The 14,830-nt window shown below is 48.2% G+C and overlaps 1 protein-coding gene across 1 annotated transcript in view; it reads right to left on the bottom strand.

Annotated features, from left to right (window-relative positions):
• Positions 1 to 14,830, bottom strand: part of LOC119964258 — a 159,463-nt gene that overhangs the window by 26,443 nt on the left and 118,190 nt on the right. Inside the window, exon 12 of the mRNA XM_038793537.1 lies at positions 6,407 to 6,688. Coding sequence (XP_038649465.1) covers positions 6,407 to 6,688 — 282 coding nt within the window. The remainder of the gene's footprint in view (positions 1 to 6,406; positions 6,689 to 14,830) is intronic.

Below are 14,830 nucleotides of genomic sequence, written 5' to 3'. Positions count from 1 at the left end.
CTCAGCATTTCAAGTTGAGCGTGGTGTCAAAGTGGCCCCCAATCTGTCGGAGTCATTTATTAGAGCCGGGGGAATTGAATGCTATATTTAGGAGGTGGAGAGTCAAGGTACTAGAGAGGGTGAGGGATTTGCTCTGAGAGGGTTCCTTTATGGGTTGGGAGGAATTGAAGGAAAAAGCACAGCTTGGGAGATCGGATAGGTTCAGATATTTTCAGAGACTTTGGCAAGCAAGTGATTCCAAATTTTCCAGAGGCACCACCGTCCACCTTGCTGGAAAGGATCATCTTGTTTGCGGAGTTGGAGTAGAGCAGCATGTTTGGGATTTCTAGGTGGATTAATATTGGAGGTCCTTTTTCTGCACCGTATCGGCAATCCTGAAGCTTGACTCAGAACTCTGCCCATTGGTCGCTATGTTTGGAGTGTCAGACCAACCGGAACTGAGGACAGGGGCAGGGGCGGATGCTCTGGCATTCACATCTCTGTTGGCATGGTGACGAATACTGTTGATCTGGAGGCAGGCGATGCCACCCAATGCCAAAGCATGGCTGGGTGATATAATGGAATTCTTGCACTTTGAGAAGGTTGAGTTTATGATAAGCTGGTTGATTGACGGTTTCTATCGTAAGATGGCGGCCGTTCGTTTAAAGAGTTGGTCACTGTTAGCTATTAGTGGAGTGGTAAGGGAGGGGGGGGGAGGTTAGTGAGGGGGTGATTGTACTGGGCAGTATTATAGCTGTTGGAGTTCATATTACTGTTGTTGCTTGTTTTTTTCTGATTTATGTGTGAGTAGTGTTGACTATGTCGTGGTTTTTCCTTTGTTATAATATGTTAAAAATTCAATAAAAATATTGTTAGTAAAAGCAATTCCCATCTTCCCACATTCTCTAAAGATGCAGCAGGATTCTATTCATACAAATGTGAAGTGTTAATTTTAGTAGTGCCCTGGGAAAGTGTTTGGTTTCTAATTGTGGAGATGGCATTTCTGATGATGCCTACAGTACTGAAATAATTATTTACAACATGCATGATTGACTTGGATGGGGGAAGTGAATGTACTTTAGGAAAATTTGAGATGACACAAAAATATTTGGGAATGCAAGTGGTGAGGATGACACTGAGAGTCAACAGAGAGATGTAGATAGGTTAAATGAAAGGGCAAAAACACGGCAGTTGGAATAAATTGCAGGAAAATGTCAAGTTATGCACTTTGGTCGGAAGAATAAAGGATCTGAATATTATTTCAATGGTGAAAGATGCAGAAAGCTGTGCCATAGAGGGATTGAGGGATCTTCATGAACCGTGAAGAGCCAGCATGCAAGTACAGAAGGTAATTGGGACGGCAAATTGAATATTGGCCTTTATTTGAAAGGGAATAGGGAAACCTTGCTAATACTATGCACGGCACTGGAAAAATCACACCTAGAATGCTGTGAACTATTTTGCTTCCCTCATCGAAAGAAATATATACTGTCATTGGAGGGAGTCCTGAAATGGTTCATAGAACAGTACAGCACAGAACAGGCCCTTCGGCCCTCGATGTTGTGCCGAACAATGATCACCCCAGTTAAACCCACGTAACCCGTACACCTGTAACCCAACAATCCCCCCATTAACCTTACACTACGGGCAATTTAGCATGGCCAATCCACCTAACCCGCACATCTTTGGACTGTGGGAGGAAACCGGAGCACCCGGAGGAAACCCACGCGCACACGGGGAGGACGTGCAGACTCCACACAGACAGTGACCCAGCCGGGAATCGAACCTGGGAACCTGGAGCTGTGAAGCATTGATGCTAACCACCATGCTACCATGAGGCCCATTAGGTTAATCCCAGGAATGGAGGGATTTTCTTACGAGGAGTGGTTGAGTAGATTAGGCTCCTTCTCATTGGAGTTTAGAAGAATGAGAAGCCATTAAGGCATATAGGATTCTCAGGGAACTTGACAGGGTAGATGCTGAGAGGTTGTTTTCCCTTGCGGGAGATTCGAGGACAGAGTGCATAATTGAAGAATAAAGGGTCTCCCTTTTAAGACAGAGATGGAAAGGAATTCTTTCTCTCAGAGGGAATGAATCTGTTGAATTCTTTACCCCAGAGAGCTATCGTGGCTGGGTCATTAAGTATGCTGAAAGTTGAGATCGATGGATTTTTAATCAGTAAGGGAATCAAGGGTTATGGGGATAAGACAGGAAAGTGGAGTTGAGGATTATCATATCAGATCAGTCATGATCTCATTGAATGGTGGAGCAGGCTCGACGGGCCAAGTGGTCTACTTCTGCTCCTATGTCTTATAGAGTACCCAATTAATTTTTTCCAATTAAGGGGCAATTTAGCATGGCCAATCCACCTAGCCTGCACATCTTGGGTTGTGGGGGTGAAACCCACGTAAACACGGGGGGAATGTGCAAACTCCACACGGACAGTAACCCAGAGCTGGGATCGAACCTGGGACCTCGGAGCCGTGAGGTAGCAGGGCTAACCCACTGCACCACCGTGTGCTGCCCCGAACAGGACAATTCTAATAGGTAGCTTCAAATCTCTCCGCCATTGGTCAATGCACCGAGACTCCTTATCCATGTCCAAAATCTGGTTATTCCTAACTGGAGAAGAGCTTTGGCTAGGAAATCAGAAAAATGTGGATGCAGTGCCAATGGATTTGCCTCTAGATTTGGAAGCAAGTTGACTTGGTGCTATGAAGGGTGCAGAGGAGATTCACCAAGATGTTGCCTGGGCTAAAGCGTTTCAGCTATGAAGAGAGGCTGGTTAGGCTGGGCTGTTTTCTTTAGAGCAGAGAAGGCTGAGGGGGACCTTACTGAGGTGTCCTAAATTATGGGGGACATAGATAGGGTAGATGTGAAGAAATATTTCCCCTTAGTGGAGGTATCAAATCCAAAGGGGGATAAATACTCTGAGAAGTTAAAAGGCAGGAGATTTAGAGAGAATTCAAAGAAAAACTCTTCCACCCACCGCCACGTGCAACGATGCTCAGCCTGACGCAGCTAAAAGTGGGACATAGAGCCCACTTAACAAGAACCTGTATGAGTAGGTTCTTCCCGGAGGTGGAGGATAGATGTGAATGATGCCAAGTAGGCCCGGCCACACACGCCCACATGTTCTGGTCTTGCCCCAGACTTGTGGAGTACTGGTTTGGCCAAACGAGAAGCAGTTAAAGGGATCCCTCCGAGGATGCAGAGATAGGTAAATGCCCTCACAGGGGAGAGGGACATGCCTGTGCAGTGCCCTGTCACTGCCCTTGGCACAGGTTGGCACTGCCAGGTTAGCATTGTGCCAACCTGCCAGTGCCAACATGTGCCGGGGAAGTGCCAGGTGTGGACCTTTGTGGGAGCCAAGTGGGGAGGGGAGTATATTGATGTGTGGTGGGGGGAGGATTGTGGAGATGAGAGGGTGGAAGGGGATGATGGAAAGCTGGCAGAACATTTCAGTGGGGAGAATGGGGGAGCCCCTAATACCTCCATGGTGGGAGCTGGGGGCCATTAGACTGCAGTACTGATTGTGGTGCCCTTTAAAGGTGGTATCTCAATCTCTGTGGGCCCAGTTGCCGCTTCTATCAGGCCTCGCCAAACCAGAATGATGGCATAAACTACTCCCATTCATTTTCTTTCTTTCAAAATGCTCAGGGTCAGGAAGAAAACTGGTCTGTGCAAACCGGACAGCTACACACCGGTTTTCAGTCTCAGCTTGACACTTTGCCAAACTCTGGTAAGAGCCCACCTTCTGTTTACCAATTATGTTCCTCTCTGTTGCTCTATATTTAAATAACTGTTCAGCACAACTGTTATTGATCATATTAGTAATATCATACAGTTCTCTTCCACCTCTAATTCTTTGTTCACACTAATGGTTACCTTTTTAAGAGGGTGGCACGGTGACACAGTGGTTAGCACTGCTATCTCACAGCACCAGGGACCCGGGTTCAATTCCGGCCTCGGGTGACTGTCTGTGTGGAGTTTGCACTTTTTCCCCGTGTCTGTGTGGGTTTCTTTTGGGTGCTCTGGTTTCCTCCCACAGTACAAAGGTTCGGTGGATTGGCCATGTTAAATTGCCCCTTAGTATCTAAAAGGTTGGGTGGGGTTACTGAGATAGGGTGGAGGTGTGCGTTCTTTCCAAGGGCAGGTGCAGACTTGATAGGCCAAATGGCCTCCTTCTGTACTGTAAATTCTATAAGTGGAATGTAGAATTATCTATGTTCTAACACGTCTTATCATGCCAATTTCTTCTCTCTCTCGCGCTCTTATTTGCTTCAGTAGTGACCAAAACAATCGGACTGTTTGGGGAAGGGCAGTGATTTGGGGACGGGAAGGCTTAACATGATTGAGTGAAAGCCATAGAACCCAGAATCATTTCTTGAAATGCTGTGGCGGCACAGAGTTCTTCTCACAGCATTCAAAAATTCTCTTTGGCATTTGTCATCCTCCCTCTTATACCAGGTGTATGTAGCTTCAGGATTACTGTTAGTGTTCAAAGAAAACTTGTCACCCTCACTGATATCCAAATGTCATCCATCAACTTGAATGGTTATGTTTTGGGGCACATCTGGAATTGAAAAATATTGATGTCTAAAGTTCTGCAAGTGACTGTGATAAAGTCTATAAAGTAATGAATGGGTTAGGTAGTCTTTCTGTGCATAAATATTTCCAGTGACAGATTGGGAAGACCACAGGACATGATTTTAAACAATGGAGGATGGAGAAACAGAATATGATTCGAGGTTGCGCTTCTTTTTCCAGAGAATAAGGTGCCTCTGGTATAGGTTTCTGGCTACTACAGTGTGCACTGATACTCAACTTAGATTTATGAAGGAGTTGAATGGGATTGTGAGTGGGCAAAGCCACTGGCTTTACAGTTAACACTTGGTCCGTGCAATTCCACAGATGGGTTTCACTCCCTAAAAGGTTTGGAAACAACATTTCCAGAATACTTTTCCTGTATTTATCCTGTATCTATCTCTGTTGTACTTCCTGCTTGCTGCTGATGCTATGAAGTGATTCTGGTGGTGGTTCTCTCACAATAGCCGTGTGTGGGATCGCGATGTGGGCGGAAAATCCATAGAGAATCAGGAAATGTGATGCTCACTGGAGGAATCATGTTTCTCGCTTTCCCCTCCCCTTGCCAGCGACATGATAAGGTTCAAGCACACAAAGGTTGTCAACCTCATTTAAATAAATTTAAATGTCTTTGAATATTATTTACGGTCGCTGCCACATGATCCCTTCTGACTAAATATTCATACCTCTCCGACGTGACATCACGTCAGCAAGGTTTGCAATAGGTTGGGCCAAAAGAGACTCAGGCAAGAGCATCCCTCTGAGTGTGCATCCCTCCGAGTGTCCAGAGCCCCTGGGGAGAGGGGAGGAGAGAGGGGCATGCCTGCGCAGTGCCCTGTCACTGCTCCCTGGTGCAAATTAGCACTGATAGGTTGGCTCTGACAGGTTAGCACTGGCAGGTTGGCACCGTGCCAGCCTGGCAGTACCAGTGTTGCAGTGCCAATGTGTGTTAGGGGTGGACCCAGGGAAGGGTCATAGTGTGAGCCCCACTGGGGTAGGTTCATTTATATGTGGTGGAAGGGGGAGAACGGATACTGATTTTGGGGAGGGGGGGGGAGTTCCAGCGATATTACGCTGTGGTGATGGTGATGGGGGGGAGGTGGCAATGCCGGCAATGATTGCCGGGGCAATTGGGGAGAGAGCCCGATACCTCCGTGGTTGGGGCTGGGGGCCATTATGTCTCAGTGCTGACCGTTGCGCTCTTTAAAGGTGGTGCCCCGCTCTCTGTGGTGCCGGTTGCTGTCTTTATCAGGCCCCGTCCTGCCAGAGAGATAGCATGAACCACACCCACTCTATTTGTTTCTTTAAAGATGCTCAAGATCTGGAGAGAAACTGGTCTGTGCAAACTGGAGAGTTACACACCAGTTTTCAGTCTGAGCCTCACACTTCACCAAACTCTGGTAGAGTCTGCCCTTTGTTTAGCAATTGTGTTCCTCTATCGTGTCCCAAATTTAAATAGCTTCAGTATAAGTGTTATTGATCAAGTTAGTAATAATACCTTACCCCTCTGATTCATCATTTACATTAATGGTTATCTTTTTAGGATCCTTGGAAGGTTTGAAATTAATTTTCACCATATGAAGTGGAAAACCGAAGTATTAATGTTTTATCAAGCCTTTTCATATCAATTGCTCTCTCTCTCTCTCGTTCTCTCTCTCTTTCTCTCTCTCATTTGCTGCTTCAGTAATGACCAATACAATCAGACTGTGTGGGATTTAGGGCAGGATGGACGGATCAAATTTGAGGAAGGGAACGGTGAGTATGATTGAGAGTCAGCAGCAAAGCACTTACCACAGAATGAATTCAATCCTACAGACACTAAAAATGCATTATTGCTTACATTGGACACTGATTTCCAAATCTTCCGAGGTCCCATTTGCAAGGTAATTTCTTGCTGCACAGATGTAGAACCCAGAATCACTTCTTGAAATACTGTGGAAGGACATATTTTCACTCATGGCATTCAGTAATTCTGTGTGACCTTTGTCAACATCCCTCTTATACCAGGTGTATGTAGCTTCAGGATTGCTGTTACTGGTGCACGTCAAAGAGAACTTATCACCCTCTCTGATCTCCAAATGTGATCCATTAACGACTTGAATAGTTACATTTTTGGGTGCATCTGAAAGTAACAGGTAGTTAGTGGGATAATAACATGGAGAACAGCACAATTATGTCTGTAACACTGATAGCTATTAAGTTAATTTGTCTTCCTCCATAGTTCACCGTCCCCAAAGGAATAGGTTGAGATATACTTTCTCATCTTGTTATGAAGGGAAATTATGAAATCTTGTACATCGATTCACAGATTCATAGAAAGAGGAGGTAATTCAGCCCATCAAGCTTGTTCAGATTTTCTTTGTTGACCCTCACAATCCCACTCGTTTCTCATAGCCCTGATAATATTTTCTCCTGAAATATTTTATCAATTTTTTTGAGAATCTACTGGTAAATCTGCTTTTGCCACCATTTGAGGCAGTGCGCTCCAGTTCACAATAATCCCCCAATAAATAAATGTTTCTTCATGTCACCTTTTGTTCTTCTCCAGTCTGTATTCTCTGGTTCCCAAATTCATGCCATTGGGAACACTTGCTTCTTATTTACTCTGTCAAAACCCTTCAGGGTTTTGGACATTCTTATCAAAGCTCTTCTTAACCTTTTCTGCTCGAAGGAGAACAATCCCAGCATCTCTTGCCTTTTCCCATAATTGAAGTCCCTCATCTCTGTAATCTAGTAATGATCTTCTGCACCTTCTCTGATACCTCGACATGCTTCCTACAATGTGGTGTACAGAGTTGAACCAAATCAACCGTTTGATGCCGAAACAATGCTTTTATAGTTTTTAGCAATCGTCCAAGCGTTTGAGCGCTATGTGCCACTATTATTAAGGGACTAGATTCTCCAATCCCAACGCGGAAATTGCGAATGGCGACGTGGTGGAGAATCCGCAATGACGGCAAAATTGGGCGTGGTGCCGCTTTTGCGATGCCCTGTCCCCTGAAAAGTGGCATACTCGGTGATGTATGCCGTGAGCCGTATCCATAGCCTTCGTAAATTGGCTGAGGCCAGCCCCACGATGCTCCGTTCCCGACCAGCCGAGTTCCCGACGGCGTGGGACATGTGTGGTCTCACCCGTCAGGAACTCAGCGTGGCGGCTGTGGACTTAGTCCAGCGCCACCGCAGTTGGGAGGGAGCTGATCACGGGCAGGGGTGGACATATTCGGGGCTGGGGGCACTGTGGTGGTGTGGTCTGGGGCACACAAGCCGGCTGAAATGGGGGACTATTGCATGGTGCGGGTCCGCGAGTGGCATCCACCATGAAGCACGCGCGGCCCCTGCAGGCAGCCGCCATGCGCGGCCATGGACCCAGCAATACTCCAGGTTATATTGGCAGCTAGAGCTGGGAGCTTGCATTGCCTGGCTGCTGGCAGCTCCCCCCCCCCCCCCCCCCCCCCCCCCCCCCACTCCGGAACAGGGAATCAGTGGCCGCTTTGCGCCAGTTTTCCTTGCGTATAATACCACCGTTTTCACGCTGGCATGGGGATTTAGTTTCCAGATCGGAGAAGCCAACCCAAAATCAAGGATCTCACACGCTTTTCTGATCTTGTCCCACCATGTCCAAAAGTTGTCCCCTAGGTCTCTGTGTTCTTGAATCTCCAAAATTGTACCTTTTAGTTTATATTATATAAGTATACCACTTCAAACATCCCTGTGATAAATTGCACCTACCATGTGTCTGCCCATTTACCAGTCTACCCATGTCCTCCAGAAATTTTCTATTATCCTCCTCATTATTTACTACATTTATATGTTTGAATCATTTCCAAGCTTAGAAATTATCCCTTTTGCACAGTAGTCCAGGTCATTAAAATACATCAAGAGCAGGTATCCTGATATCCCATGAAAGAATATTGAAATAAAGACTCCTTTCCTGTCTGAGAAACAACTGTTTGTCTTGTGTTGGTGGGATATGAGTATCAGTGGCATTTAAAGGCAGAATTGATTGTCCATCCCTAATTTCTCTAATTGAGACCCCTTCTTGAACTATTGCATTCATCTGGTATACGTAAACCCGCAGTGCTCTTGGAGAGGGGTTCCAGGATTGTGACCCAGTGCCAGTGAAAAGAATGTGATATATTTCCAAGTTAGGGTGGTGTGTGAATTGGAGGGGGACTGGAAGATGCTAGTGTTGCCAAATGACTGCTGCCCCCGTTCTCTATTTGGTAGAGGTCACTGGTTTGGAAGGTGCTTTGCCAAATGCCCAACACACAGCACCAACACAGTTTTATGAACTACCATCGTCAGTATTTCAAAGAACTGTCAACCCATCAAACATTGATTTGCCTTGAATAAATCCATCCTGATTTGAATTCAGTGGTCTACGCTCTTCCAAATTCTGATCAATTTTGTTCCTGGTTATTGGGAAGGATTTTCCATCCATTCTTACCAGAGGGATCTTCCGGTCTCGCCAAAGGTGAACCCAGGCCACTGAGAAACCTGCAACAGGGGAGTGGATTCAATAGGAAATCCCATTGACAGCAGTGGGAGCAGAAGATCCCATCACTAGCCAATGGCGGGCCGCCTCCTGCCGCCCGGAAACATGTCACGGGGAGCATGTGGAAAATATCCCCCTATAATCTCTGAAGCGTTCCCACAAACTGACCAGGTTATAGTTGCCAGCACTTTGTTAAAAGTGGGTAACTGCGATCCATGTTATGGAATTATATTGACAGCAAGAAATAATCTTGGATCGGAGGTGTAGAGCCCATATGGATGGAGGTACAACTAACAAGGGAAAGAAGATACTGGTGAGAGTAGTTTGTAGCTTACAGTAGATATACTGTAAATTGGAGAATAAATCAGGAGATAATGAGACATTTATCATGGGTGATTTTAATCTTCATGTGGATTGGGAAAGTCACATTGGCACAGGTAGCCATAAGGAAGAATTCATGAAGTGAATTTGGGACACTTCTCAGAACAATATGTTATGGGTCCAACCAGGGATCAAGCCATTTTGGATCTGGTATTGTGAAATGAGGTAGGTTTAATAAACAATCTCAGAGTAAAATATACCCTCGGAAACAGTGACCATAATATTGTAGAATTTAGCATTCAGTTTGAGAGTTAGAAACTTGGGTCAGAAACAACTGCGCAAAACTTAAATAAGGGTCATTACAAAGGAACAAAGGCAGAGTTGGCTGGTGTAGATTGCAAATGAAAAGATAGTTGATCAGCAATAGTAGACGTTTATGAAAGTGGTTCATGACTCACAACAAAGATATGTCCCAGCGCTGAGGAATTAATGATAAATTTACCGTAGTTAACCAAGGAATTAAAAATACTACGAAAAGGAAAGAAAAAACATACAATGTGGAAAAGATTAGTGATAAGCCAGAGAATTCGGAAAGTTTTAAAAACCAACAAAAGATGATGACAATAAAGAAAGAGGGAGAAGATAAACTATGGTAAACTGGCAAGGAATATATAAATGGAAAGTAAGAGCTTCTTTAAATATATAAAAAGGAAAAGAGAGACCAAAGTGAACATCGGCCCCTCAGAAAATGGGGCAGGGGAAATAATAATCGGGAAGCAGAAAATGGCAGGGGAGTTAAATAAATATTTCCTGTCAATCTTCATACTAAAAGATGCTAATATAGTTGGGGGGGTGTTGAAGGAGTGGTTGAGGTGTCAGGAGTGTAGTCGAGTGGTTGTGGGGTGCAGTCAAAAGTCTAGGGGGGAGTCGAAAAGTCAGTAGTTTGGTGTTCCCAGGATTTAGAACTAGTTTATATCCTAACTTTTCCTGGATAATCCTGACTATTCTGGGAAGTAAGTAGCTTGGCGGCACGGTAGCACAGCGGTTAGCACTGTTGCTTCACAGAGCCAGGGTCCCAGGTTCGATTCTTGGCTTGGATGGGTCACTGTCTGTGCAGAGTCTGCACATGTCTGCATGGGTTTCCTCCGGGTGCTCCGATTGCTTCCCACAAATCCCGAAAGACGTGCTGTTAGGTAATTTGGACATTCTGAATTATCCCTCAGTGTACCCGAACAGGCACCGGAGTGTGGCGACTGGGGGATTTTCACAGTAACTTCATTGCAGTGTTAACGTAAGCCTATATGTGACAATAAAGATTATTTTTTTAAAAGATTATTAGAAACAAAGTCTGACGACTTTTGATTGTCTACAGATACAGGGGGATTGCCCATTAGAAATCCAAACTTCCCATGAAGTCAGCGGGCGGGGACTTCTGAGAGAGAGAGACTGCAGAATCAGGGGAGAGAAGGAAGATGCTGTGGGGCACAGGGAAGAGATCGAGGGAGGGGCGTTGCTGGGCTCAGGTTAGAGAAATGCAGAGAGAGACAGAGGAAATGAGAGAGGAGAGTTGCTGCAGGGCTCTGGAGGGGAGAGGGAGAGTTGTTGAAGGGCTCAGGGGAGAGCGGGAGAGATGTTGTGAGGCCCTGGGGAGAGGGGAAGAGAGAGAGAGCAAGCAAGAGAGAGAGAGTTGCTGCGGGGCCCTGGGGGGAGAGAGAATGGGGGCGGGGGGGGGGGGGGGGGGTGGTAGAGAGAGAGACACTGCAGGGCTCAGGGGGGAGAGAAAGAGAGACTCTGGTGCTCAGAGGAGAGAGAGGCACAGTGGGGCTCAAGGGGAGAAGAGAGATGTTGCAGGATCCACGGAAGAGAGAGAGAGACTGTGGGCTCAGGGGGAGAGAAAGAGAGAGACTGTGGGGCTCAGGGGAGAGAGAGAGAGAGAGACTGTGGGACTCAGGGGGAGAGAGGGGGACTGTGGGGCTCAGGGGAGAGAGAGAGTGAGGGACTATGGGCTCAGGGGAGAGACAGTGGGGCTCAGGGGAGAGAAAGTGTGAGAGAAGCATCAGGTCCTCGTGGAAAGAGACACGACAGGGCCCAGGAGAGAGAGACAAGGAAAGACGCTCCGAGGCCAAGGTGGGACAGAGATTCTGGAGGACCTGTGATTATGTGTGCCTGCATGCATTATAATGTAAAGATGCTCAGCTAAACAAGGATTAAAGTGGGTCTGGAGAGCGGCATCGCCCACTGTGTGAAGTATGCAGTCACATTGTAGCAGACTCTCAGAGAAAGTTTAGAAGCAACTCTCTGGAAGCAGCTAGCCTGTCTAGTGGAGCACACCATGCATGGCCATGCTTGGGACTGTAGGGAGAAACACATTGTAAGCGGTGTGGAAAACCACTATTAGTGTATTATATGTATTGTGGTAAATTGTTACTGTACTACATGTATTGTGGTAAACCACTGCCTGATGGCTCCCCCTCTGGTTCCTCCCCTCGGGCTCGGTATAAAGGTGGCTGACCTCCGACCCTGCCCCAGTTTGGGATCAGTGGCCAGGAGGCTTTCTGTTTAGCTTATTAAAGCCACAGTTTTGTTCACTACTCGCCTTGTGTTAATTGATGGCACATCAATTTAATAAACTAAACTTTTAAGATGAATTCATCACAAAAGCCGAATCGCCTGGAGCTGGACCCACAAGCAGCCAACGCCACTGCGACATTCGTGCACTGGCTAACATGCTTCGAAGCTTACCTCGGATCCTCCACCGACGACGTCACCGACCTCTAAAAGCTTCAAATACTCAACTCAGGGTGAGCCTGCAAGTTTTCCTTCTTATCAGTGATCCCCCCCCCCCCCCCCCCCCCCCCCCCCGTGTACAGAGGCGATAATGCTGCTGAAGGGACAGCACGTAAAGGCAGTAAACGAGGTGTACGTCAGGCACCTCCTTGCCACGAGGCGACAACGCCCCGGAGAATCACAAGCCGAGTTCCAGCGTGCCTTACGGGTACTCGGCCAGAACTGTGTTTGCCAGGCAGTATCGGCTGTCCAACACATAGAGCTGCTGATCAGGGATGCCTATGTCACGGGGATCCAATTACATCCTCCAGCGATTGCTGGAAGGGGGTACAGTCGACCTCCTGGAGACAGTGCAGCTCTCGAACTCGCTGGAAGTGGCTTTCCAGAACATGGAGGCCTACAGCTCCGACCACACGGCACCCTTGTGGACGTCATGGGCGCTGCCATCACCCGACTCGAGTGTGGTACAAGCCTGTGCCGTGCAGCAGCCCGCCAACTCCGGAAGCCCGAAATGCTACTTTTGCGCCAGGGTAAGCACCCCAGACAACGCTGCCCTGCACGGAATGCGATTAGCAATGGGTGTGGGAGGAAGGGCCACTTTGCCAAAGTCTGCGAGGCCCGACCTGTACCTAAAGTTCCTAGGCCCAGCCGCGCTGCCTGTTGCCTGTCAGGACCACCCCCATCTGCCGCGCCACCCGCCATGTGCTACCTGTGGGTGCCGCCATCTCCGCTGCCATCCGACATGTGCAACCCGTGGGGGCCGCCATCTTTGACGCCACCGTCGATGCCACCCGCCACGCGCGAACCATGGGGGCCGCCATTTTGGAACCACTCCCCCACCTCCCGGGACTCCTGCTCACCCGGTTGTATGCTGGCCAGCACTACCTCCGACTGGCCCACCCACCACTTTCCGAAGCTTGCCTCCATCATACTTGACCAGTCTTGACCTCATCATCTCACGAAATCCACAATGACCGTCCAGATCAACGGGCACGTGATGGCCTGCCTCTTCGACTCCGGGAGCACAGATAGCTTTATCCACCCAGATACGGTAAGACGCTGCTCCCTCCCAATTTTACCCGCGACCCAGAAAATCTCCCTGGCTTCCGGATCACACTCCGTAGAAATCCGGGGGTACTGTGTCGCAACCTTTCAGTACAGGGCATAGAGTACACTAACTTTAAACTCTACATCCTCCCCCATCTCTGCGCTGCCCTATTACTGGGGTTTGACTTTCAGTGCCACCTCCAAAGCCTTACCTTAAAGTTCGGTGGGCCCCTGCCCTCCCTCACCGTCTGTAGCCTCGTGACCCTTAAGGTCGCCCCACCCTCGCTCTTCGCTAAACTCACCCCAAACTGTAAGCCCGTCGCCACTAGGAGGAGACGATACAGTACCCGGGACAAGGCCTTTATCAGGTCGGAGGTCCAGCGACTCTTCGAGAGGGGATCATTGAGGCTAGTACCAGCCCCTGGAGAGCCCAAGTGGTGGTCGTCAAGACTGGGGAGATGCACTGGATGGTCATCGACTACAGTCAGACAATCAACCGGTACACGCAGCTTGATGCATGCCCCCCAAGCACATATCTGACATGGTCAATCAGATTGCGCAGTATCGAGTCTTCTCCAAAGTTGACTTGAAGTCCGCATACTACCTGCTCCCTGTCTGCCCGGAGGACTGCCAATACACTGCCTTCGAGGCAGATGGCTGCCTCTACCACTTCCTCAGGGTTCCCTTCGGCGTCACTAATGGAGTCTCGGTCTTCCAGCTAGAAATGGACTGAATGGTTGACCCGTACGGGCTGCGGGCCACGTTCCCGTACCTAGATAATGTCACCATCTGTGGCCATGACCAGCAGGACCATGATGCAAACCTCCAACATTTCCTCCACACCGCTAAGCTCCTTAACCTCACATACAATAAGGAGAAATGCGTTTTCCGCACAACCCGCCTAGATATCCTTGGCTATGTTGTGGAAAACGGAGTCCTAGGGCCCAACCCTGACCGCATGCGCCCCCTCCTGGAACCTCCCCTCCCCCACTGCCCCAAGGCCCTGAAGAGATGTCTGGGGTTCTTCTCTTATTATGCCCAGTGGGTCCCCAATTATGCGGACAAAGCCCGTCCACTCATTAAATCCACCATTTTTCCTCTGACGGTTGAAGCCCGCCTGGCCTTCAACCGCATCAAGGCAGATATTGCCATTGCCAAAGCCGCGATGCACGCTGTGGACGAGTCCATTCCGTTCCAGGTGGAGAGCGATGCGTCGGACTTTGCCCTGGCCGCTACCCTCAACCAGGCGGGCAAGCCCGTGGCTTTCTTCTCCCGTACCCTCCATGCCTCCGGAATTTGGCACTCCTCCGTCGAAAAGGAAGCCCAAGCAATTGTGGAAGCTGTACGACATTGGCGGCATTACCTGACCATCAGGCAATTCACTCTCCTCACTGACCCCCGGTCGGTTGCCTTCATGTTTAATAATACACAGCGGGGCTTGATCAGGAACGACAAGATTCTGAGGTGGAGGATCGAACTCTCCACCTACAACTACAATATCTTGTACCGACCTGGGAAGCTCAATGAGCCCACAGATTCCCTATCCCGCGGGACATGTGCCAGCGCACAAATAGACTGACTTCGGGACCTCCACAATGACCTCTGTCACCCGGG

This window comes from Scyliorhinus canicula, chromosome 4 (assembly GCF_902713615.1).
Source record: "Scyliorhinus canicula chromosome 4, sScyCan1.1, whole genome shotgun sequence".
In the NCBI taxonomy this organism is placed as follows: domain Eukaryota; kingdom Metazoa; phylum Chordata; class Chondrichthyes; order Carcharhiniformes; family Scyliorhinidae; genus Scyliorhinus; species Scyliorhinus canicula.
The sequence above is the reverse complement of the archived record's forward strand: the minus strand, read 5'-3'. Positions and strand labels throughout refer to the sequence as shown.